This window comes from Clytia hemisphaerica, unplaced genomic scaffold (assembly GCF_902728285.1).
Source record: "Clytia hemisphaerica strain Z4C2 unplaced genomic scaffold, Clytia hemisphaerica genome assembly, whole genome shotgun sequence".
In the NCBI taxonomy this organism is placed as follows: Eukaryota; Metazoa; Cnidaria; class Hydrozoa; order Leptothecata; family Clytiidae; genus Clytia; species Clytia hemisphaerica.
This window is the reverse complement of record NW_027103916.1, coordinates 785-25,084: the sequence shown is the minus strand read 5'-3', so window position 1 is coordinate 25,084 and position 24,300 is coordinate 785. Positions and strand designations below refer to the sequence as shown.

Below are 24,300 nucleotides of genomic sequence, written 5' to 3'. Positions count from 1 at the left end.
AAATTATTTACCACTTAGAACTTATTCTGTAGTGTCACTCACTTTAGGTAGTGCTGGAGGTGTTGAATTTGAACCCATGTGTTGCAATTTTAGTAACATTCATTGGTCAAATTCCAGTGTTTTCGGGTGTTTCCGATAGGGAAAATGACGTAGAGTCACTCACTTTCTGGAGTGTCACTCACTTTCTGTAGTGTCACTCACTTTCTGTAGTGTCACTCACATTCGGCATTGAATTAGAATCATCAGTGAATTAGAACCATCAAAATCTTACTACTAAACTTATCTACGCTGAGAGAAATTCCAATCATAGAGGTTTCCATTATCACAACTTGGTGATTATAAAGTATCTCGTGAAAAGTCAAATTGTGGCTAGAAGGACTATGTAACTCGAATATTTGCTACTCTCGGGAGACAGTGGCCATTGGAGAGCAACTCTATATAGAACATGTGGCAATTCGACTGAACAACCAAACACTCATTCATTCATTCGTTCATTCATTCTTTTTTAGAACGTCTTTATCGGTTTTGTGACTGGTATTGAAGCAAACCACAAACAATTAGAGAAAGCACAAACAGGCCAGGAAGTTTGCGTGAAGATCGACGCTGTGCCCGGTGAAGCTCCCAAACTCTTTGGACGTCATTTTACTGATGAAGATATCATGTGCAGCAGAGTAAGAAAATGTTGATTTTGTGTTACTGATAATTTGAATACCTTATCAGTAGAAAATTTCGTCGCCAAGCCTTTCTTCGTCACTTTTGGCGTCCGTTTTTTTTTCTATTATTTGATACAAACCTCTTGAATATCAACTTGCTAACAGAAATGAGTCTTAGACAAAGGTCCCTACTGGATTGATCTTTATCTTGATACATGAATTGGAATTTGAAAAGATTTTCGACATTGGAGTGTACAGACTTTTCTAGAACTTTCCGTTGGGATATCATTTCGAAAAAGGAATCCAGGGCTTTTTACGCTTCCTTTCTTTTCAATCACTACTTTACTTTTAAATTTCATCCTTCGTTTTCTTCTTAGATAAACCGAGAATCGATTGATATAATGAAACAATATTTTCGAGATGATATGGTCAAATCTGATTGGCAGTTGATCATCGAATTGAAAAAGCTCCTGAGTATCATGTAGTAGTAGTTCACTAAAATTTTCCTTTCACTATGAAATGTGGTAGATAGTTATTTTTTAATTACTCATTCGCTTATACGAAATCAAAATGAAACCCTCTTTTTGTATTGACAAATTTTTAGTGCCGTCCCGTCTAAGACAAAAATATTTTTGAAGTGCCCAATTGCCTTCGACTCTTTTTAAGAATAAGGATAGAAAAAATTATCAGTTGTTCAGTTTGAATGATAAATGTTTTGTTGCATTTTGCTACCCCGCAGAGGTATTGTATGTATACCACATATTTGGAGTTGGCTTTTTAAAATTTTGGATTTTTTAGTGAAGAAGGAGTAATTCACTCATTTGTATTAACAAATGTTTATTTATATCTACTCAAAAACAATATTTTTAAACAAAGAATTGATTTCTAGTAACATGGAAACTCGTGTAAAATGTTTTAAAATGTTTTTATTTTCTTTTGTTTTCACTTGCTTCATCATCCAACTTCTTCCTCTGTTACATTTTTTCACTTTGATATTAATTCATATTGATATGAAATCTCGCTTTAAAACCCTTTAAAACATCACACAAAATCAGAATGGACTCCCTTCAGTCATCTAATGCTTGGTTTGAACCTCTTTATTTCCTTCACACCTTTTTCTCGTGTTTGTTTTCATTTAGAGTAAAAACAAATAGAATAAAACAGAAATGGAACACCACAATGTATCCTTGGAAACTTTACAATCAGATCTTGATCAGCTTGTCACGACCATCACCAAATTCTCAACTATTATACAAAGCCATCTAAACGATTTCATCATTACTGAAGTCTGGTCAAATACTCAGGATGCACGTGAAGAGCTTTCAAAACAATTTGATGATGAAAACTTTGACAATTACATGCCTTGTTGTTATTATTATGGTTCTGGCAAACATTTTGAGAAAAAAAAATGGACTTACACGCCTCCCACCCCACCAAGCTTGACGCCCACCTACCAATTAACGCCCAAAGAAAATGTCACCGTCATTGTAAGAAGAGAGATACGGCTGCACAGACAAACATTAACGAAAAGAACTTGAATAGTTTTCTTACGGTCCAGAAAGAGCATGAGGTCTCGTGTTTATCGAAACTGCTAAATGATATTGCAGATGAACGTTTGTGTAGAAAGGTTTGTTGATTTTTTTACCGAGCAGCTGCGTTTTTTGTATACATGTACACCCTTTTTTTTATAAGAATTTTATAAGAATGTCCATGATGAAAATGGCCAAAAATTAAGAATATGGTAAGAATATCACCATCATGGAATTTAGCAACTGAACTAAGAATGCCATTTTTAATGCATTTTAACCTGTATTGTCAGTTTCGAACTTAACCTAAGAATACCGTAATAATATTTTGGATGATTTTCGCCAAAAAGTTAAGAATATCCACTGAAGAAATGAAAAAAACACCATTTTATAAAATAAACCAGCTGCGCTGAAGCCCGGCTTAAGAGATTAAAAGATGTGAAAGATGCTTGTTGAGTTAGTTGTGTTAGAACGTTGCCCACAAACTGCTAATCAGAAACAGATCAGAAAGCACAAAGTAATAATTTCTATTGGAGAGCGGAGTATGAGAAATAAGCTTAACGAATAAATAAACCAGCTGGAAGTTTAGCTCTTCTAAGTGATTACACATGCACTTTCTTGCCTAAAGAACCAACCCCACCCCCCCGCCCACTCATCTCGACTAAAAAGTTCAAAATTGGAGCTAAATGAGATAAACATTAGAAGTCAAATTTCCAAGTTCTTGATTTGATTGTCCAGATAAAATTTCGGGGAGAAAATAGCCTAAATTAGAGGCCACGGGCTTTTAGCTAAGCATTATTTTTTCTGTTGGGATAATACCGTAAGTTGGTCTAATGTCGACATCCGTCTTCTAACTTCGACACCTTTCTTTAGAGATAGGAACAATAGAAACTGAGGAAGGTCTGAATTGATGATTGACTTTGATTAGCGCGATGAGAGGAAAAATCTTTAGTCTATCAGTGATTCCGACCTTCTTATTATTCCTGTCTATAAAGAAGGATGTCGAAATTAGAAGACGGATGTCGACATTAGACCAACTTACGGTACTTGGGGGAGAATAGGATAAACCAAATAAAATGGTACAATAGTGTGTGTAATGTAATAAATAGTGGTATATTGGAAAAACCTGTTTCGGGTTTGCAAAATCTTCAAAAGGACGGTCGCCCCAGCCAATGAAATTACGACAAAGTCCAAAAAATTATCATTTCAGTTATAACACTGTGAAAATTTCTCCGATCTTGTTCAAATTTACACACGAATTGTGTTTTGGTATCCTTTACTGAATCTCATAGTGATATGTTTGTAAAAATCTGTGTCGGGTTTGAAAAATCAAAGGAAGGAACGGTCGCCAGCCGCGATCGATGAAATTCGACAAAGTCCAAAAAAAAACGATCATTTTCAGCCATAACACTGTAAAAATTTCTCCAATCTTGTTCAAATTTACACAGGAATTGTGTTTTCGTATCCTTATATGAATTCTCATAGTGATATGTTTGTAAAAAATCTGTGTCGGGTTGAAAAATCAAAAGGAAACGGTCGCCAGCCGCGATGAAATTACCGTCAACTGCTCCAACTTGGGACTATCTTACGCAACATGGGAGGGCCTATTCCACCAACATTTCACCAAACCTCAAAAGTCATTAGATTTGAGTTTAATGAACGCGCGTATTAAAAAATACAAGATTTCTCTTTTGATTTTACAGTAAGTGAAAATACAGACCAGATATCAACAAGTCCCATGTTGCGTACACTCGTCCAAGTTGGAGCAGTTGACGGTATACGATACAAAAAGTTCAAAAAACGTTCATTTTCAGCCATATACTGTGAAATTTCTCCGATCTTGTTCAAATTTACACAGGAATTGTGTTTTTAGTATTCTTTCTGAATTCTCATAGTGATATGGTTTGTGAAAAATCTGTGCCGGGTTTTAAAATCAAAAGGAACGGTCGCCAGCCGATGATGAAATTACGACAAAGTCCAAAAACGATCATTTTCAGCCATAATACTGTGAATATTTCTCCAATCTTGTTCAAAATTTACATAGGAATTGTGTTTTAGTATCCTTTATTGAATTCTCATAGTGATATGTTTGTAAAAATATCTGAGTCGGTTGAAAAATCAAAAGGAACGGTAGCCCAGTCAAAAAATGATGAATACAAAACAGGATCATTTTCAGCCATCCATACACATAAACACCACAAAAAACTGCTCAGATCGTTTTCAAATTTGTACTGTAATGTTGTAATTTTAGTATTCTCTTTCGAATTCCAATGGATGTGTGTTTGAAAGTTTCATTCCATTGTCAAGTTACAGAGTTTTATGGTTTTGGTGTCCATAAAACTAGAGAAGTTAGCCATATGCAAGATTTTAGCACTCGAGCAGCTGACGATTCATGGCTAAAATTTCTCCAAAGTCTTTTCCACATTGTTATAGACCAGTATGCATCGAACTTCTCATAAATCATGTCCAAACATCATGAATAATGATGAAAATGATCACTATCTTTCACTGAGATTTGCAGCTAAGCCCACTTTCGGCAGCCATCTGTTTTCTAAATACTTTCGCAATATTATCGAAATCCAGATAATCCGTTTTATTAAATCGGAATAGATTATCGGATTAGATAAACAAACAAAAATGTCTTGACCGTCGGCGGAAGAGAGAATTAAAGGCTCCTAGGCCGGAGCAAAAAGCGTGTATCTTGATTCGGCCCAAAAAAGAAGTAGAGAGAAGGAAAAACAACGATCTTTTATCCTATTCATTTTGAGCCGTAGAGGGCTTGTTATAACAGCAGGTACCATAATTCAAAACGATTTGATTGACACGCGCTTGTCTTAAAAGTAATTGTTTAAAACAACAGCCGGATCTCTTTCTTCTTTTTGAAACTTTTTATTTGTGAGTTGTTTCGATATATATCTTTTAATAAATAATTTTCATAATTAGCATAATTGAAGTTGATTTTGATATTATGTTAACGATTTTGAACTCTCTTTCGAATAATTAAGAAAAAAGAGAAGCAGAGAGAGACGACAAATGTGCAAATTCTTAATACGTTTTTAAAAAATGTTTACAACCGAAAACTAAGTCTGAACTGGATATACGTTTTGGTCCTCGTTGAAGCACGCGATTCCATACACAGATAAAATTTCCTGAAATGTAAAAGCAAAATAGTCAAAATGGTAAAATGTCATGCATATATCAAGGCCTGAAACTCATCTTGATAATCAAAAAAAAATATGGTACAGTAATGCATGATTTATTTATCACAGATCTTTTTTCAATATTTGGCTAGTCGAGTAAATGTTTCGAAACAGTGGTAGTAAAAGAATATGCCTGGTTTCGAGGATTGAATGTGGCAATCTATACCTGCAGTCCAAAAAGGAAGTTGAGGGATGTACCAGGATAGTCTGTCTGATAGTGTTTAAATTTATTTCTGCTTAAGTAATGAAAATAACTTACATCTTTAAAATTTTCACATGCTTTGAATTTAGTATATGCTGCATCTCTTTTGATTTTGATTTTACACAGCCTGCAATATTTTTCCAACTCTTTCAAATGACCCATGGTTTTAGAACAACCCACGACAAAGAATTTTTAAGCACTTATTTTTATTTCTAACTAACAACATTTTCTAAAAAAGGAAAGAAAATTGTTTCATATTCCAACAAAAAAAAAACACATTTAACAAAAATCGCTTCTATGATTTGAAAAACAAAATGGCGGCGAACGAAAAAAATTATAACATTGCTGAAATATTTTCAAAAAGTTTTTCTATTTAGCCTTAGGGGTGGTGACTGATATAAACTGCAAAGGAAAGATCGATTATTGCTTGACTCATATCCAAACACCCATTTTCCAATTCTAAATAGTAAACGAAATATTTCAAATCCAAAACTACACATACAAAACAAGTCTTTTTTCACTGTCGACTTTGAAAAATGTGATATTTTCAAAATAAAAAAAGCTTTTGAATCCATTTTTTTTCTATGGTGTAAAAGAGGCCTTCTAGAATCTTTTCTAGTTGATTTCTTTCTAGTATCTAGCATAATTAAGCTGTAAAGCACTGTGTAGATTACAAGAAATCGTCGGTTTCTTTACTTCAAATTGTCGGTAATGTCGTTTTACCGACAATCGCACAGAAAGAGGAGAAAATCATAACAAGCTCTAAACGGCTATTGTTTAAAATACAATCGCAAGTGAATAGAGAAAATGTGGTCAGCGGTTTGTTGTTTTTTCCTTCTCTCTACTTCTATTTCTTTGATTCGGCGAATAGTGATATTTTTACAGGGTGGCACGCATGATGGAAAAACTGGAAAACCTGGAAAAACTGGAAATAGGTACATTTTCCAAACAGGAAAGCTGGAAAAACCGGAAAAGTTTTTTTGATAGTTTTCGATAGTTTTTCTTGACTAACCCCAATTTTGAATCGAATCTTTTCATTCAGAAGACTTTATAACTTTGTCTGCCTTTCCCTTTTCACACAGGTGCTTCTTGTACACTGTAGTTTTAAATCACAGTGAAGGAGACAAGCCAGGAGAAGAATATATATATTCGCTGACCAAAGAGTGGAGTAACTCAAAGTGGAGGACTACTTAGAATTCTAAGACTTCTAAAAGATTTAGGGGTACCAAAATTATTGGGGGGTACCTAAACTTTTGGGGGTATCTGAACCTGGAGGACCCTGTGGCTTAGATCTGTATAATCGATTGAAAGAAATGACTATTGAAAATCTAGAAGTACCAGATGGATACCCTTAAAACCTACAAAGTTGCACTTCGGGCTCTCTTAGCCACCAAACTTAATTTAATATTGTTCAGTTCACCTTTTTACAACCTCTTATAAAGTACTTTCATAATCATAAAAAAACCTAATTTCGAGAATTTCACTTATTTCACACTAGTAGAGGGCANNTTTTAAAAGCACTTGTTATACATTTTTGGAAAGCTAAGGGGTAGGGGAATCGAAATTAATATGTTTCCAATTTTTTTTCGGACACTTTGGTGTGATTTTCGGACAAATATGACAATCTCAGGCAAAAATCATAGGGGTAAAAATTAATGAAAATTTTAGCTCGAGAAAACGGAGACCTGTTGTATATTTTTGGAAAGCTCTCAAAAAATTAGGATTAGAGATATATTGCAAGTATAGGTGATTTCAGTACCTAACTCGAGATATTGAGCTTCAAAAAGCGCAAAAACTGGACAAAATAGCTGTTTCTGGCTGAAAAACACGGTTTTCAAGGGTTAATATCTCGAGTTAGGTACAGAAATCACCTATACTTGCAATATATCTCTAATCTTAATTTTTTGAGAGCTTTTCAAAAATATTCAACAGGTCTCCGTTTTCTCGAGCTAAAATTTTCATTAATTTTTAACCCTATGATTTTTGCCTGATTTGTCCGAAAATCACACCAAAGTGTCCGAAAAAAAATTGGAAACATAGTAATTTCGATTCCCCTACCCCTTAGCTTTCCAAAAATGTATAACAAGTGCTTCTAACAAAACAGTCAAGCGATTGCAAAAAATCGAACAAAATTCCCCCTACTAATACGTAAATTTTCATTTTGATGTTATTCACTATAAATTTTATCAAATCGCTACTTTTAAAACGAAAACATCTAATTTGGAGGACTTTTTGCACATTCTGGTCTGTAAAATAGACAATAGTTGTTAAGACATTCTGAAAGCTTGTAGAGATGCTTTCAGTTATATTTTACACTATCATATGAAATATCTGAAGGTCTCTGAAGGCTAATGACAAATGCAAGCCATCTAGCTGAGGGCCCTGTGGAGATATATAATCATTTTTGAAAATATAATGAAATGACAGTGAAATTGAATGGTCTGTAAAATATCAACTAAAGTCTATTCACGATAAGTGTGCACTCTTTTTTCTTTTACCTATAACTTTTGAAGGAATTCTTCAATCTTTATAAATTTGGTATCATTGGAAAGATATTAGTGAGTGGAATAATTTGAAATAAAAGAATCTTTAAAAAGAATATAAAAATGAAGATGAAAATAAAGAAGAAAAAAATGAAGATCTTGTAGAAAAGTGCTATAACTTTCATTTTCACTGGAGAGATTCTTTGATCTTAGGAGATCATCACTGTGAAGAAATTTCATTAAAATATTTATTCAATATAAAGTTATGATACAAAGTTAACAAGTGATTGACCCCAAAAAACAGCAAAAAACTGCAGAAAACAGCGTTTTTAGACGTCAATCAGCTATAACTTTGTTTGATATCTTTTGCCTGAATGATTATTTTTGAGAATTTTTTTCCCAGTGATGACGTTCGATGATTAAGGATTCACTTCAGTGAAAATGATAGTTATAGCACTTTTCTACAAGATCTTCATTTTTTTCTTCTTTATTTCCATCTTCATTTTTATAATCTTTTTAAAGTTTTTTTTATTTTAAATTGTTCCACTCACTAATATCTTTCCAATGATACCAAATTTATAAAGATTGAAGAATTCCTTCAAAAGTTATAGGTAAATGAAAAAAGAGTGCACACTTATCGTGAATAGACTTTAATTTTCCTTAATGCAAGAAACTTTCCCAAATCGCTCCTGGAGCACTATATTTGATGAAAAAGCACTTTTGGTACGGTTTACGAAGATAAAAAATTCTGAAAAAAAACTTTTTTTGCTCAATTTTGGACGAAAAAGAAGATTTTTGGAAGAAAATTTCACATTCTGGTCTGTAAAATACACATTTTTTATGGAAATGACCTGAAAATTTTCAGGAATATTATTTGATATCTTTGCTACCCATGTATAAAATTTCATTACTATATCGTTAGTAGTTTTGAAGAAATTAACCAAATTAGTGACCTACCCCAGGAGTTAGGTTTGATCGAAATTTCTTCTACCTACCCCCCTTCTACCCCCTACCCGGCAAGGTTGCCACCTAGTTAGCCCAGAAACCATCCTGAATCTCAAAATATAGGTATGTTGGAACTCAAAAACAGTGTCAAACCTTTTTCACCACCAAGGTGAATTGCCTGGACTACATTTTTAGTCCAAATATTTTCTTACACCAATGTCAGAAACAATGAATCTCGTCTCATCTTATTTCCAACACTTAAGTTAGCCAATAAGATTTCACCTATCAACAAAAGAGCTCATTAAAAATGCACGATATATGAGATTATGAGCATGCATACCTCGTAATTTTTTTAATCGTAGGGCGAGCATGGTTACAATAGCATACTTCTCCTGTTTCTTTATACCTCCATGGTCCAACACATCTCAACCTTTAAAGTCAATTATCTCAAAATGGAAAAAATGGACTTAGGGCTGTCTTGAATTGACACGGCGAGTTTAGCAATTATGACGTCATTTCAGTTTAGTATCATTTTTTATGTCTCTAGAGGGTAATTATTGCCCCCGCAGGAGCGTAGCGACGAGGAGGCACTCATAGCTTCACGCATAGATATTGGACTGGAATCTCGAAATTTTGTTGTTTGTTGTCGCGCAAGCATCCCCGTAGTTAGTCTCTTCCGTAAATGTTCGGTTTTTTTTTCGGGACGGCAGTATTCATATTTTCATATTACGTTATATGCTATTACCATTATTACATATTACTTATTATATTTTATTAGTTTTGATTTAGCATTGAAAAGCTGAAGCGAGTGTTATAAATGCAAATTATAGAAAAAGTATAGTGATTACATCATAACACGAATTACAATATTACTTGTGCAAATCAAAACAAACAAAATGGCAGACTGGTTATGATGATGAGTTGATTCATTGACTGGAAAAAGTGTTTTGTATGTCAAATTTTGTTTCTTGTCTTTGAAACTGAATATTAAATACTGTAATTTAGTCAGAAGTTCACTTCAGCAATGATTTCAATTTTTTTTCCGGAATCTTTAAAGAAATTTGCTCAAGTTTTCAAATGTACATTTGATATTTTTGTTCAAACTGTAATTTATCTTTGTCTGTTATTTTAATAACTACCTTTATTGTTCATAGAGCTTCTTGAGCTTTTTGTTTAAGGACCATCATATGGTCGTAACTCGGGAAGGTCTTTCTTAACTTGGTAAAACAAGATACCAGCAAAGTACAAAAAAGTAGAATGTAGGCATATGAATCCAAAATTGAATGTCAATCAATGTAAACAAACTTTTTTTTTTGGTCTTCAAAATAGATTTACCTCACTTAGAGTGTTTTCATTGTTTGTTCAGTGTGGTAAATCTATTTTAAAAACCTGAAAAAAGTTTGTTTACGTTCGTTTAACTTTATAGGCACACATTCAACTTTGACTTTTTCATACAGTTGTGATAGCCTACGTAATAACTTACGCTCCAGTGGTTTGGTGAAATATATAGCCCCAATTCTGGCTTTCCAAGTTAGGAGGGACCTTCCTGAAGGCATTTAACGGTGGTTAGACTAGGCACACAGACAGTCATATAGAAACATTATAAAGTGAAAGTATATAGCTGTAAACTCAAAAAGTCTAGCTTCCCGAAGGCACGTCTCTTCATTGTCTGTGCTGCGAACATCTTAATGGCTTCAATCCTTTCAGCTTGGAGAAAAGATTGCATCATGAAAAAGTTCTATGCTATGCATTTGAATAATTTCAACTTTTCTCGACTGTACGTCTGAATGGACCACAATGGCATTCCTTTATTTTTGTTTTGACCAACAACATAGAAGATTTTGCTTGAGAAGTGCAATCACAGCGTAGGCAAGTGGAGCCCGGGCCTTAACTAGGATTGGTTTCTATTTCACCCTATTTAAGATGGCGCAGAACTTTTTCATAAATTTTAAAATACACAGTATCCTCTTGACTATTGTTTATTAGGCAAAGTAGCAATAGAGAATTGTTGAAATATAGCAGCCAATGAAAAAAACAAGCTATTTCTGATTGGTTACCTTGTTGATTTATTCACCGCTATATATTTTGCTTACAATCTAAGATGTCTGCGGCATTATCGGAAAAGGTCTATTGTGAATGATCATGACATATATTGTTGTAAGAAAGAAACTAGGAGAAAAAAAACAAACAAGGAGATTTGAAATTCAGTAAGATAATGATACCATATCATAATATTTGAATTATGTTTTTGAAAAGCTTTTCCAGCATTTCCTTAAATTTTAAACAAATTATCAAGCTGCATGAATTCTTCAAGTATTTTGTTAATGGAATATGATTATTTTTTCAAGCAATTGCCTCAATCAATCAAACAAACAATCAATCAATAATTAAATCAATTAATTATTCCTGATTGTTTTTATGCTTCAATCTTTAAAGCATTAAAAGCTTTATAAGTGCATGACATGACCTTTCAGTGGGGGCATTTAGGATAGTGAAAGCTATGACTAGTTTATTTTGGTAGAAGCGATGTGCAGTGAAATTTTCTTGTTCTACTAAATCAGTTTTTGAATAAGAGACGTATGAGAAAGGTTCTGTTAGCCTGGATATCCAGACCGTAAACTATTTCACCGTCTAGTTTTTTATAATCTTGTCTCTGGTTTACGGTCTGGTCGAAGTAACTCGTCTGCAGGGATATCTGTCCCTGCATATGCGAGTGTCTCTAATTGGTCAGTACGCGCCCAGTCACTGAGCAGAATTTTCGCGGGGTTTTTGATATTTTTCGATGCGCGCGCATAATTTATGGAAAAAGCTGACCTTGCAAAAAAAGATAAACAAATGAAAAAGAAAACACAAGTTCATTCTAAACAAAATGGCCGCTGGAAAGGAGCCTTTATGAATGTGGCTGATGCTTTGATGTACTTTAAAGTGGTTTTGAAAGTTTATTGAGTTTGTAAAAGAGGTTTTATGGTAAGTAATTATGTGTGTCTGCCTGGGTTTCCAAAGTTTTTAGATTCTGTCAACAAGGGTTTACTCACAGACTGTGTCATTCAAAACTGTATCAGACTTTTTTAGTTGCACCAGACTCTAAAATTTTAGAAACTTTGTATTGTATGTTGAGGTAAGAGTTTTTTTTTTCTGACATTTTGAGTCTGGATACCCAGGCTAAGGTTCTGTGTGTGTTGACACATTTTAAACGCCTTTTCTACTCCAAGAAACTTGGTCGCAAAAGTTATGCTTGGTAAATCATAATGGGCTCTTCCAGAAAATGTTCGTACATGGGGGTGGAGGATATCGTGTCCAGTGGGTAGTGAAAAATCTACAAAATTTGCCTTGTCCAGGGGGTAAACTTGCTCTGTTTGGGGGTAACTTTGCTCTGATTGAGGGTAATTTTAAGTGTCCAGGGGGTCAACTATTGCTTGTCCGGGGGGTTAAACCGGCTGTCAGGGGGATCGAAAGTCACAATGTCCGGGGGGGGGGGTAAATTTCCAAAAAATGTTATATCCTTCCCCCCCCCATATTCAAATTTCCTCTGGAAAAGCCCAATTCAAGTTTCCATATACGACAACAACTCTGGTTGTGCATTCCGGTAAGCTTCTATCCTTTGTTCGTTTCTCTGCTTTTTACTTGTGTTCTTTCACTGCACTGCTTCGTCTTTTTTAAGTTAGTTTTGTCTGTTTTTGTCTTAATCAATTTTTCCTGAAGTCCCTAATTTTCTATATGTTTATAGTCCAAATTTCTAGCATTCATTCATTTTGATAGTTTTCTTTTGTATTCAATTTTTAGTTTGAACTACTCTGCAAAGATCGTTCCAAACAGGCACGTTTTTGTTGTTTTCCCGTCGCCCTTCTCAGACTTCTCAGACCACACCTTGAAGGTCTAATAAGAGTATCCTGAGATCAGATTGTGAATGTTTCCTGCACACCACGCTGAAGCTCTAAAGGGATGTGTGAAAACAACAATCTGAGGAATATGAAATCTCGAAATCGTAAGGACCGCGTTCATCTAAAAGGACTAGGAACGACAACAAAGTTGCATGATTGTGTTTATGAATAGGGCGCCGTATCAGTTTTTAACTTTCCAGCGCACAACAAGATTCTTGTAGTAGAATTTTCCGCGGGAGAACTATTTTCCTCAGATGTATAATTTCCAAGCGCCTTCAGAGGTTTACCGTGCGCGTCAGAAAATTATGAACAGCTGTCATTAGGTTAAATAAGAGAGAATGATGTTTTTATCGATCATTCGAAAACCGAATAAAATATCCACGCCGATAAATATGAAGAGTAAGATAAATATGTTAAGTAAATGCTATTAATGCCTCTAAAAAGATATTAAAACCCTCTAAAAAGAAAATACCTAAATTTTATAATATAACTATAAATACTTGAATAAAGTGTGAGCAAGGCATACTTATAAACGCGCTTTATACATAGGAAATTAAGGCACTTTCATCAGGTCTCTAGGTGTCTAATAAACGAACAGGGGGTCGGTACAAATTGGAATTAAGCGAGGGACTTATTATCAAGACTTTTGGAGATGGAAAAACCTGCAAAAGGATGAAAATAGCCATCTGAACAACAGAAGGACGTCCTAAAATAGCACAAGAGGTGTTTAAGTTCCGATCAAAAAAAATTATTGTGCTGTCATATCACATACTGTCATAGCCCCGTGCAACCGTTGAGACAGGGTGTTTTAAATACGTTCGTTTGCCAACGATTCAAAATTCAATGGTTTCCTAGATGGGCACACGATGCACTGTCCATTGCTTTGGAACGTTCTTTGAAATTTCCATTTTCTTAAAAAAAAATCAAAATCGTTTAACGATATCATCCATAATAAAAGTGTGAATTACACCAAATTTTCCATTAAAATCCATTATGCTGCGAGTCTTGTCTTTTACAATATTTGCGAACAGAGACAAGACCAAGACTTGGGAAGCAGTATAAATTCCAAACAATTCACCGCATGTATGAATCTTCCATTTCGTCTTTTACATTGTACTATGAGCATCTAACGGCCTGCGGGTCAACTTTCGAGTATCTGGACTTCGCGGGCAAACCTCGTAGCTGTTTAGACGTAGATGGATACGACCAAAATCCCATGCGAAGGTGCACATGTAGATTAAGTAAAGTAAACATTGGAACCATTCACAGCCTTGTGGGATATAATAATAACGTTCCTCTTTAGGAGCAAGTAGACGTCCGCAGACAAATGTAACCGGTGTTGCACAGGCGAAAACACAGAGAAGGATTCGGAAACTCGCTAAGCATTTAGTGTGATTATACGGATGCTTGTGGGTGATCCTTGCTTGGGTAATCATGAAGAGAATCATGAAAAAGAAGAAAATTCCGGCACCGATGTAGTGAAGGAAAGCATGTGTATCGTACGGGAAAGCTGGTACCATGTATAAACCAATCAGCATCAACATACCAGATAAGAAAGATATGTAATTGGCTTTATAACACACCATTGGATAAAACGTGTTAACTTGGATAAAACGTAACAGGATGACAGCGAAAGTGATTGAACCACTAAACGCAATCCCAGTTGAAAATATACCAAGCTCAGGTTGTTGTAAACCTAAATCACTTGGGTATGGGACATACTCTAAAGTACCTTTGTGCAGCAATCCCAAGAGGTAGCTTGATACAGCTGCTGCTAACAAAACGAAAGCGGCCGAAACTGGTAGCAACGATAAGCATTTGTTCGGCATTTTGACTCTCTTGAGACGTTGAATGAATTGGTTTTAATGTCAAGTCAAACTGCTTCAATATTTACGTTGTCTTCCTTCTTTACTTCTTTTAAGCAAAGCTTATCTTGTTCCGAAGGCTTGGCTTTAAGAAATGAGAAAGAAAGAAAAAAAATACGTCATTTTTTTACAGAGAGAAAGATATGGGGAAACATCTATTTCGTGTTAAGAAAAGAGGGAAAAAGTTATTAAAAAAGGGTACAGCGATTTTCATTTCGTTGATCAGAGTAACCTTGTAATAATAACTAATAATAAATTTTTTATTAAGAAACTGTGCGTGGTGAAAATAATATATCAATAGTACACTAGTACATTCGCCACAAGACTCTTTTCTCGTACGTGTTACAAGCAAAAACACACGAGATGGTATAACAAAGCTATCTTGAAAGAACTCTTGAACTAGGGAGCAATATGCTTCAAACTTTTCTATTCAGTTGATCCTGTCGTTTCAGAAATCAATCTAAGTGAAATAAGGGTAAATTTGTTTCTGTACTGTCGAGGAAGCCTTTAGAAGTCAAGTTTTCTGAAAATTCAATTTTTCTAGCTTGTTCTTATAAGCCTTCTAAAAGAAAAGATCCTTATCGGTAGTAAAATGTTTGGCCAATTTATTCTCAGAATGATTTTATTCAATGGAACAGTACCATCTTGTTGCGCGGGAACAGTTACCACAGCGAGAAGTATAAAAAGAAATATTCAGCGCTCAAGATTAAATAATTGATTTTTTTCTTTGCTCAATAATGTACTCAAAGTAGCAAAGGACTATACTCACAAGGACTTGACGTGACTCTTTTCCTTCCTTGCTTACTTTTTGGGCACCTTGAGTCACCTGAAAATGAAGAAGAGCAATATAATATTATAACACCACCTGCTCACAGACCCACTGGGACCCCTTCCCTAAAAATATCGTCCCCGGTGGAAAATCATCCTCCAATTTTTGCCCCACTGAAAATAATCAAATTAACCAATCCTCACTGCAAAATAATTTACTATTTTTGCCATCCCCATTGAATTTTCTACCTACTTGAAAACATAATGAATTGAAGTCCCCAGCTATAAAAAATATCGAGTTTCTTTCTGTTGTTTTTATCCACACTGGCTGAAAAAGTCCTACCGGGTCTGTGGGAAGGGGGTGTATTATACAGACCTTTCTTCATAAGAACTAGTAAATTTTTGTTGAGGCTCGGCTTTTAAATTGCTCTTATTGTGCCTTAATTTTTAGAGAAAAATTAGTTACACTCTCCAGTGTAATAGAAGATGACCCCTTTATCAAAATGTAAGCTAAATAAGTTTGAGTTTATCGATCCGGTGATTTAAACCCCCATTCGTCAACGATTATACAAACCAAACCCCATTCAAAAGCTCGTCCCTTGAAGCTTATATATTTTGATATTGGAAGTTTATCGTAGCTTGGATTACAAGATTTAAAGGTTGGCTACGTTTCGAGAGATTTTTCTCCCATAATAGAGAAGAAAACACCCTCCACCTTGCCTGATTATGGGAAAAGAATCTCTCGAAACGTAGCCAAACGTAAATCTTGTGATCCAAGCCACGATAAACTTCCAATATCAAAATGTATGCACTTCAAGGGATGAGCTTTTTAATGGTGCTTGGTTTGTACCCGGGGGGGGGGTACTAGGGTTGGCAAATGAGGGGTATGTGCGGACGGGACCTCCGAAAACCGACCCTTAGAGAGACTGATTTTTGCTGAAAAGTTGACCCTTAGAGAGACTTTTTGAATTTTTTTTTTCGATTTTTGGAAAAAGTCATACCCTTAGAGAGACTTTATTACGATTTTTTCTCTGGAAATCAAAAAAACTTCCTAAAAATCCTGATTTTTCCGACCCTTAGAGAGACTTTGAAAGGTGAAAAAACCGACCCTTACCGTCCGCACATACCCATCATCCATTTTTGCCTAAGTACCCCCCTCCCTCCCGGGGTTTGTATAATCGTTGACAGATGGCTAATCGTTGACTAAACACGCAGCAGTAACATTCCAATTCAATGTAACTTCTTTACTACAAAATTTCCTAAAGGTTTCATATTTACTAAAGTGTCCCCGTTTCATATCAGTATATCAGACACATGTTTCATATCAGGACTTTTCTTTTTTACGCTTTTTTTCTGAGGTGAATTTCACAGAATTTGATAAGAATACAGTCAAACTGCTTCCTTTGTTAGAGATAAATTGAAGCTTTGAGGAAGAAATGTAATTTTAACCCAAATTTTCACTCAAAAGTCCAAAACTCTCAAATTGATCAATCTCATGTTTGTGAAAAAGGCAAGTCTCAAAAAAGTAAGAATACGTTAAGAACATTTCACCCTCAATTTTGGCACTTTCTTAAGAATACTTGACCCTCATCCAAAGTACACTCTTATAAAAGAAAAAGCGTGTATTGGGTTGATATCTGTTGATACCATAAGCAAAAATGTTTTTCTTTTCCTCTTTCTGACCAGTCTTGCTCCACATCCGTGTCAATTCAATGCGAAAAAGCTTGTAAATTAAAATTGATATCACTCTTATTTAAAAACAAAACTTTTTAGTAAAAAAAGCCTATAATTCTAGTCTAGGACTGTACCAAGGATTGCGAGGGTTAGGTCCTTAAAAAATTCAAAAATACATACAAAAGAATCAGCACCAGTAGCAAACTAATGAAAGCAGTTTTAATACATGGTAATATTTTATGGGAAGGAGAAAAAGTTTACTTTTACATAATACTGTACACGTTTTTTTAATAAGAACATCAAAAATATTTGAAGCCTTCGAATGCTCTTAACTTTTTTGAGTTTTAAACCTAAGCCTAAAAGTGTTCTTACCAAGTTCTTATTCTAAGCATTCAATTTTCTGGGTATTTTTGTCTAGTTTTCTAAGAAATCGGCTGTTTTAGAGTTTACAAATCCTTCTTAACATTTTGGTTATGAAGCCTTATTCTTATATAGTTTGTTCTTATAAAAAGACGTAACATAAAATCATGATGTGTTTACCTGAGTTCTTGTTCGTAGAGACAATACGTTCTGTTGTTGGTATTCTTGCAAAAAGTACAGATAGTTTTGCTGAGAAGCTGTTTTGCGAAATGAAACTTTTCCCATTCACACGACGAAATCTATAATGAATCAAATTAAAACAACATAAACTACATGACTCTCTTAAAATGATAAAGACATAGAAATTGATTAATACTCTACTGAGAGTTTTGAAGAAATTTGGTTTAATGAGTATAATCCTATTTACCTTTACATTGTCAAGGTATTTTTGATAATTCAAACAAATCAATTTCCGAATTAAAAAACAATTTTTGAGTAGTATGTCCCTCGTGATAAAATACTGGATAGTCACACAGATTACTAATCCCTATCAACACATCAAGATGACTCTGAATACACGTTTTTGTATAAGAGCATCTAAAAATTTTGAAGCCTTGAGATGTTCTTAACTTTTTGGGTTTCAAGTCTAAAAATTATTCTTAACATGCTCTTATTTTCGCCATTTTTTGAGTACTTTTGTCCGTTTTTCTAAGAAATTGGGTATTTTAGAGTCCTCAAAGTCTTAAAATGTTCTTAACTTGTTCTTAACATATTGGCCATCGAAGCCTTATGTTCCTATATAGTTTGTTCTTATAAAAAAACGTGTACTTTCTGTCTTAGACTCTAGACTTTACACACACCAAGAATAAACAATTTATTTTCTTGCCTCTTAAAAACTGAAGCCAACAAAAATATCAGAATATTGGAATATGAAAGGACCCTTGTCCCAAATGCGATAAGTGCTAAAGTAACGGTCATTACACGTTTTTTTTATGGGAACAAACTATATAAGCACAAAAGACTTGTTAAGAACATTTTAAGGCTTTGTGGACTCAAAAAAATTTTAAAAATGGTCACAAAATGGTGAAAATAAGAACATCCAAAGGCTTCAAAAATTGTAGATGTTCTTATAAAAAAACGTGTAATGGATCATACTGTACCTTGAAAAGATTTGTTGCTACTTCTGAAACGTTATGTAAGATCAACCCTAATAAAGAAGGACAAAAAATATCATTATGTGAAAATTGTGCAAAAAAGATTTCGTGTATCGAGTCATCTGAATGAAGGTTTGACCTAAAACGAATTAGAAATAGTCAAATCGTCAAAAAAACAAGTCTCTGTCCGTCACAATCTAGAAAAGGTTACTCAAAATTCGTGTTGATCTTTTTTTCAGTACAATATTATTCTTTTTGATAGAGTATTTGTGGAAATAAAAAAAAAGCTTATAAAAATGTCATATGGTGTTGGGATGGTAAAGTATCGATTATCAAATTCAAAACTTGACAATAGATTACATCATCTTAACGACTTGCAATGATAACAATATATTTTAATCTCATATTTTCTGAGTAGCCTTCAGATTAGCATCATCGATTGATTTTCGTACAAAGCTTGCTAGCAAATCTTAAAAATGAGATTGTTAGATTTTGAATGTTCAAATTCTAATTTTTACTCTCGGGTACCTAATAGCCAAGGGGGTTGGAATAAGCAGGGGGGTTGGAAAAAATCTCAAAACTTAATAAGCGGGGGGGGGGGGGTTGGAATAAAAATGTTCTGGGTGGAAAATTTTTAAAAAGGAGGCTAATACAGCAGAATTAGGACAAAAGAGGGAACTTTCAAAAACATTTTTCAAAAATTAATAAGCGGGGGGGGGGGGGGGGAATAAGAATGTCCTGGGTGGAAAATTTTCGAAAAATTAATTAGCGGGGGGGGGGACGGCTATTAGGTACCCGGGAGTAATAAGCAAGTACAGACGATATTTGCAAAAAAGTAAGCACTAACTACCCTACTAGAAAAGAATTCAGTTTGAAAGAATTTGAGCTCAACTTCAACAGCTTTCACGGTAACGAGAAAACAACCTAACATTATTGAGCATGAACTACTTTCGACCAAAATCTTTCATAAAATTTCACGAGCAGGTAGATATTAAAAAATGGCATTTCATCGACACCTCATAATCACAAAGGTAATATTTTTCTGAAAAACTGTTGAAATATAATGTATCAGACTAAGTCTGTTGAAATATAATGTTTCTTAAGTCACGTAAAGATAATAAACCTAAGACAAGAAAGGTGTGGTACACGTTTTTTTATAAGAACAAACTATATAAGAACATAAGGCTTCGATGGCCAAAATGTTAAGAATATCACGGACTCTAAAACACCCGATTTCTTCAGAAAATGGACAAAAATACTCAAAAAATGGCGAAAATAAGAACATGTTAAGAACCTTTTTAGGCTAAATCAAAAAGATAAGAACATCCGAAGGCTTCAAAAATGTTCTTATTAAAAAAACGTTTAGATTTTGAGTTAACGATAAAGATAACTGTAAGAAACTCCAAACAAAACAAATTTCTCATTTTCTTGCTAAATATTTGCAGTAAGTTTTTATATTCTACAAACCTTTAAAGAACGATATAGTTCAATGTAGTGGAGGTCAAGCATTTATGTCGAGAAGAAACTTCAAAACAACAAATGAAATTATCATTTTATCTTTAGGGTTGGCCTTGGAAACGATTAACATTAAAGCTCTTTTTTGGAATCGATGAAAGCAAATAATACTAGGAAAGCTACTCACAATCAAGTACAGTACAAGAGATTTACTTGAATATGAAAAAAAGAAAAAGAAAATACTAATTAGGTAGTGGGAGGCTTAGAAACCACTTTTGCACCGATTCTTAAAACCATATTAGCTAATTGAAAAGCAGAAGAGATGATATGAATGAACATTTCTTCTGACTCAAAAACATCTGCTTCACGTCCATAAAAATCTTCTTGTACATCACTAGGTTTGTAATTTGTAAGATAAGAATTATTGTTAAGCTCAAGAAAATTGACAAACTCCATCGTAGAGCTTTTCTTGACAATTCCACAACAACAGGTTGGAGAACCAGTTATCCAATGATGATGGAAGGTTAAGTCAATGCAATGATGGAGAGTATCTGTTCTTGATACAGCTTGACACAGCTTTAATAACGATGTAACATAAACACGAAAATGTGTCATGGTGCCGTGCTCCTTCACCATCTTCATAAGGAGTCGAGTTATGGAGCATCCTCCACCGTATAAAACGTTTTCCGTTTTAGAAACCGTATCCAAGGCTGTCAAGGTTTGTTCATAACAAATATCTAAAGCGTTCAAGCGAATTTCGTCTTCAGCACATAAAATAACTGTCTTTATTTGCGGTACGTTCACATTTTCCAACCTAAGAAAGTTCTTTTCAATCAGATTAACACGCTTTGCTAAAGAAATGTGTCCCAAATAAGATGAAAGGTCAGTTTCTGAAAGATTATTAACAGCAATGCACTGACAGATTGTCTCCAGTTTTTTCATACAAGCTTTGCCAACTCGATCAATACAGTAAATAGCATTGTCTTTGAACCATTTCTTAGCTCTTGGGTGTATCACTTTTTGACAAACAATTAGTTGCACTAAACCATGCATTAAGCGGCAAGTCCTCAATACATTTCCATTTAGTAAACTTTCCTTTAAATCACTTCTTGATTCAACTTGATAATCAAACTTTGACCCTCCTTCCAAAACTTCTTCACTATCAAGGGCAATCGAGACAGAATAAAGAATAACCTTCACATCAGTGAGTTCATTTGGGAAATTCGTATATTGTTCCAGACGCAACATTAAACCATCATTAAGGCTCGTTTTTAAAATAGCCTCGTTTTCAAGTTTAATCACGTGACTATTGTTCCAGAAATTGTCCATAGTAAAAACACGTGCAAATGTCAAACATAAATGTTTAGATTCTTCTCGTGTAAGCAACAGTTTAGACATCAAGATTGGACGAATTATTTTTGTGACATCACTAAACCGTCCGATATTACATTTGACCGAAAGTGTCCGAATTTCTCTAACACAAGTACTCAAAATCAACTCGTTGTTATCCATTACAGTTCCAATGGGGACATCAAATTTCAAGTATTCTTGAATAAGAATTGTCGCTAAAATTCCCATAGCTGATCCACCATTTTTGTAACGTTCATTTTGCTGTCGTAGGAAACCAAACATAAGATTGATGACGTCATCCGTTGGAGTAATAGAATGATACAGCTCAAATGCAGAGCATACTAGTTTATTATTGATAGCAATGTGTTGACTTGATGGACCATGCAAATGTGACAACATTTTGTACAGGTTGGAAAGTTTCTCTTGACAATGTACATCATTGGAAATGGATGCCATTTGATGGTAAAAGGTTTTACACCGATAAATTTTAACGCAGCTTCATTGCTAAAATGAAATAAAAATTAAACAATTATATACTAAACCATTCTCTGTTTTATATGAGATCCTTATTGGGAGCAAAGTAACAGCGAGTAGAGACAGGAGAATCTTCATTAGAAAAGTCAATATGCCGCTTCAAAAGAAATATTTTCAGGGGTCATTTAAGTATCATTGGATGCACTCTTGCTGAAGCTCAACAATGTAATTTTGTAAAAGTGCGTACTCTCAGGTACCTAATAGCCGGGGGGTTTGGAATAAGCGGCGGTTTGGAAAAAATCTCAAAGTAAAAGTTTGTAAGAGATCAGAATCCGACCTACAGATGGATATTCATATTGGCCCAAAAATTTAGTTCTGTTAACTTATTTATTCCTTCACATAATTCAAAGATTATATTAAGTGATTTATGCAAAATAAATATGAAAAATAAAAAGTATTGAAAATAATACCTGTAAGTAAAAAAAAGCAATTAATATTTTTAAAAATAAAAGTAGTTAAAAAAACGTGTTATTAAAAATGCATTTTCATGAGTCAAATAGAATTGCACAAAATATTATTCCGGAGGAGGAGGATAGCTGGCGGGTATGTGCCGCAGGATTTCGACCCTCGGACCCTTAGAGGAACTAAAAAGAAGGAAAATTTTTTATGGATTTTACGACCCTAATTAAGAATAATTTGACCATTTTGATCTAATAAGGGGCAAAAAGTTAAAAGTTCCCTATTCTATTTATTTCTGATTATTTCCAACCCTCAAAAAGACTTCAAGGTTTGAAAAAGGCACCCTTAAAGGCGCCAGATACATGTACTCTTCAATTGCCTAGGTACCCCCACCGGGATTAGCAAAAGTGAAAAAACTTTTAAAATTAACGAACGAATCAATAAACAAATCTAGGGTAATATCATTGGGAAAGACAAACCTGGGTAGGTATTTATTTTATACTTTCTAACTTGTGCAGTGTATTGAACATTAAAAAGTAGAGGAAATACACGTTTGTTTTTAAGAAACTAGTTTTACCAAGCCAGCCTCGATGTTTCTTAAGAAATCGGCCTTTTTGACATAATCAGCCTATTGTTCATGCAATTAAAAACAAACATTTGTTTTGATTGGAAGGTCCTTAAAAAAAACGAATTAAAAAATGTTATTTTCTCATTCTCAGCCTCAGCATTCTTCTTAGATGTTTCTTAGTTTTTAAGCATTCTGAGCCTCATGTTTCTTAAAAGTGTGTTTCTTAAAAAAAAACGTGTAGTTATCTTAAAACAATAATCCCATACCAAAGGTCACTAAAGACAAAAAAATAATCGCTTGACAGCCCATCATTTTAACAAAACGTTCAATCCATCCACCATCAATCATCACACGATTGGTCAGTTTTCATAAAACATGGTACATAACATTTCCATTTAAACGGTACCGAAAACCAATACGACAAACGATACCTGCGTTTCAACAAGCCAATATATTTCTCGGGCACGGCAACTTGAATACCAACAAATTCCAAGATAGTTCGTTTTCCAATAAACTCTTTAGGGATATATTCTAACTTATGACTAATCTTGGTTATTAGACCATCTTTGACCCAGCTTGGGTAATATTTGGTGTAAGTATTTTCATGCTCAGTCCAACGCACGAGGTCAACAGATGCGGATCCATAAGTTGCTATCATGGTGTTAGCAGATACTCCTCGGTTATTTATATCACGTAAAGCCTCACTTACATTAGGATCATCCTTAAGGAAAGAGACATCCCCGTCTCCATCCCAAGGGATAATACCATGGTAACGAACTGCACCTAGCAACGAGCCATAATCTAACCAATAGAAAACCTTATTTTTCTCAAATGATGATATAATGATTTTCAGTAAAATTTCAAGATCTTTTTTCGATTGTTCACTGAGATAGCAGTCTGTATTATACTGGTCAGTAATTGATGGGAGTAATTTGAAATGAACCCATGCTAACAATATTAACAATAAAACTAAAACCAGATAGCATCTTCTATGTTTTATTCGAATCATTCTTTTTCATGTTCGTTCTTTTTTTTTCTTTTTTTGACTGAAAATAAAGAAAAGATTAACAAGTGAGTTAAAGTAACAACACAAAAATAGACAGCTTTTGCTAAAGGTTACTAGCCCCTAGAGGAAGCTAGCTATGCGAGGTGACGGGAAAAAAAGGACAAAGTTAAGAAATCACCTTCAAAAAATCACAGGATGTGCATTTTCGGAAATTAATCCTATCATGATTTTGAGGCTGATGTTTTTTTAAGAGCACTAGAATTAATAAGTAGCTATA

The 24,300-nt window shown here is 34.3% G+C and overlaps 3 protein-coding genes and 1 long non-coding RNA gene across 4 annotated transcripts; 1 reads left to right on the top strand and 3 right to left on the bottom strand.

The window, feature by feature from the left end:
* The first annotated feature begins 513 nt into the window (after nucleotides 1-513).
* LOC136809285 (uncharacterized) lies at nucleotides 514-1,553 on the top strand. The gene is made up of 2 exons (XR_010846964.1): nucleotides 514-671; nucleotides 1,031-1,553. It is a non-coding gene; the product is annotated as an uncharacterized lncRNA (long non-coding RNA).
* An 11,883-nt stretch (nucleotides 1,554-13,436) lies between these two features.
* Nucleotides 13,437-22,020, bottom strand: LOC136809282 (molecular chaperone MKKS-like). Its single transcript, XM_067065799.1, has 5 exons — nucleotides 20,179-22,020; nucleotides 18,718-18,764; nucleotides 17,738-17,856; nucleotides 15,525-15,581; nucleotides 13,437-14,840 (listed from the first exon to the last, which is right to left on the bottom strand). The coding sequence occupies exon 1, from the start codon at nucleotides 21,970-21,972 to the stop codon at nucleotides 20,413-20,415; it is 1,560 nt and encodes a 519-aa protein (XP_066921900.1). The 5' UTR covers nucleotides 21,973-22,020; the 3' UTR covers nucleotides 13,437-14,840; nucleotides 15,525-15,581; nucleotides 17,738-17,856; nucleotides 18,718-18,764; nucleotides 20,179-20,412.
* On the bottom strand, nucleotides 13,997-14,719 carry LOC136809284 (DNA damage-regulated autophagy modulator protein 1-like). The gene has a single exon (XM_067065802.1). The coding sequence runs from the start codon at nucleotides 14,717-14,719 to the stop codon at nucleotides 13,997-13,999; it is 723 nt and encodes a 240-aa protein (XP_066921903.1).
* A 1,337-nt stretch (nucleotides 22,021-23,357) lies between the features above and the next one.
* LOC136809283 (ribitol 5-phosphate transferase FKRP-like) lies at nucleotides 23,358-24,026 on the bottom strand. Its single transcript, XM_067065801.1, has one exon. It carries the CDS (start codon nucleotides 24,024-24,026, stop codon nucleotides 23,358-23,360), a length of 669 nt encoding a protein of 222 aa, XP_066921902.1.
* Nucleotides 24,027-24,300: the final 274 nt, after the last annotated feature.

Excerpts from the sequence above, each read along its gene's own strand:
- LOC136809283 (XM_067065801.1), bottom strand. The coding sequence starts at position 24,026 with ATGATTCGAATAAAACATAGAAGATGCTATCTGGTTTTAGTTTTATTG.
- LOC136809284 (XM_067065802.1), bottom strand. The coding sequence starts at position 14,719 with ATGCCGAACAAATGCTTATCGTTGCTACCAGTTTCGGCCGCTTTCGTT.
- LOC136809282 (XM_067065799.1), bottom strand. The coding sequence starts at position 21,972 with ATGGCATCCATTTCCAATGATGTACATTGTCAAGAGAAACTTTCCAAC.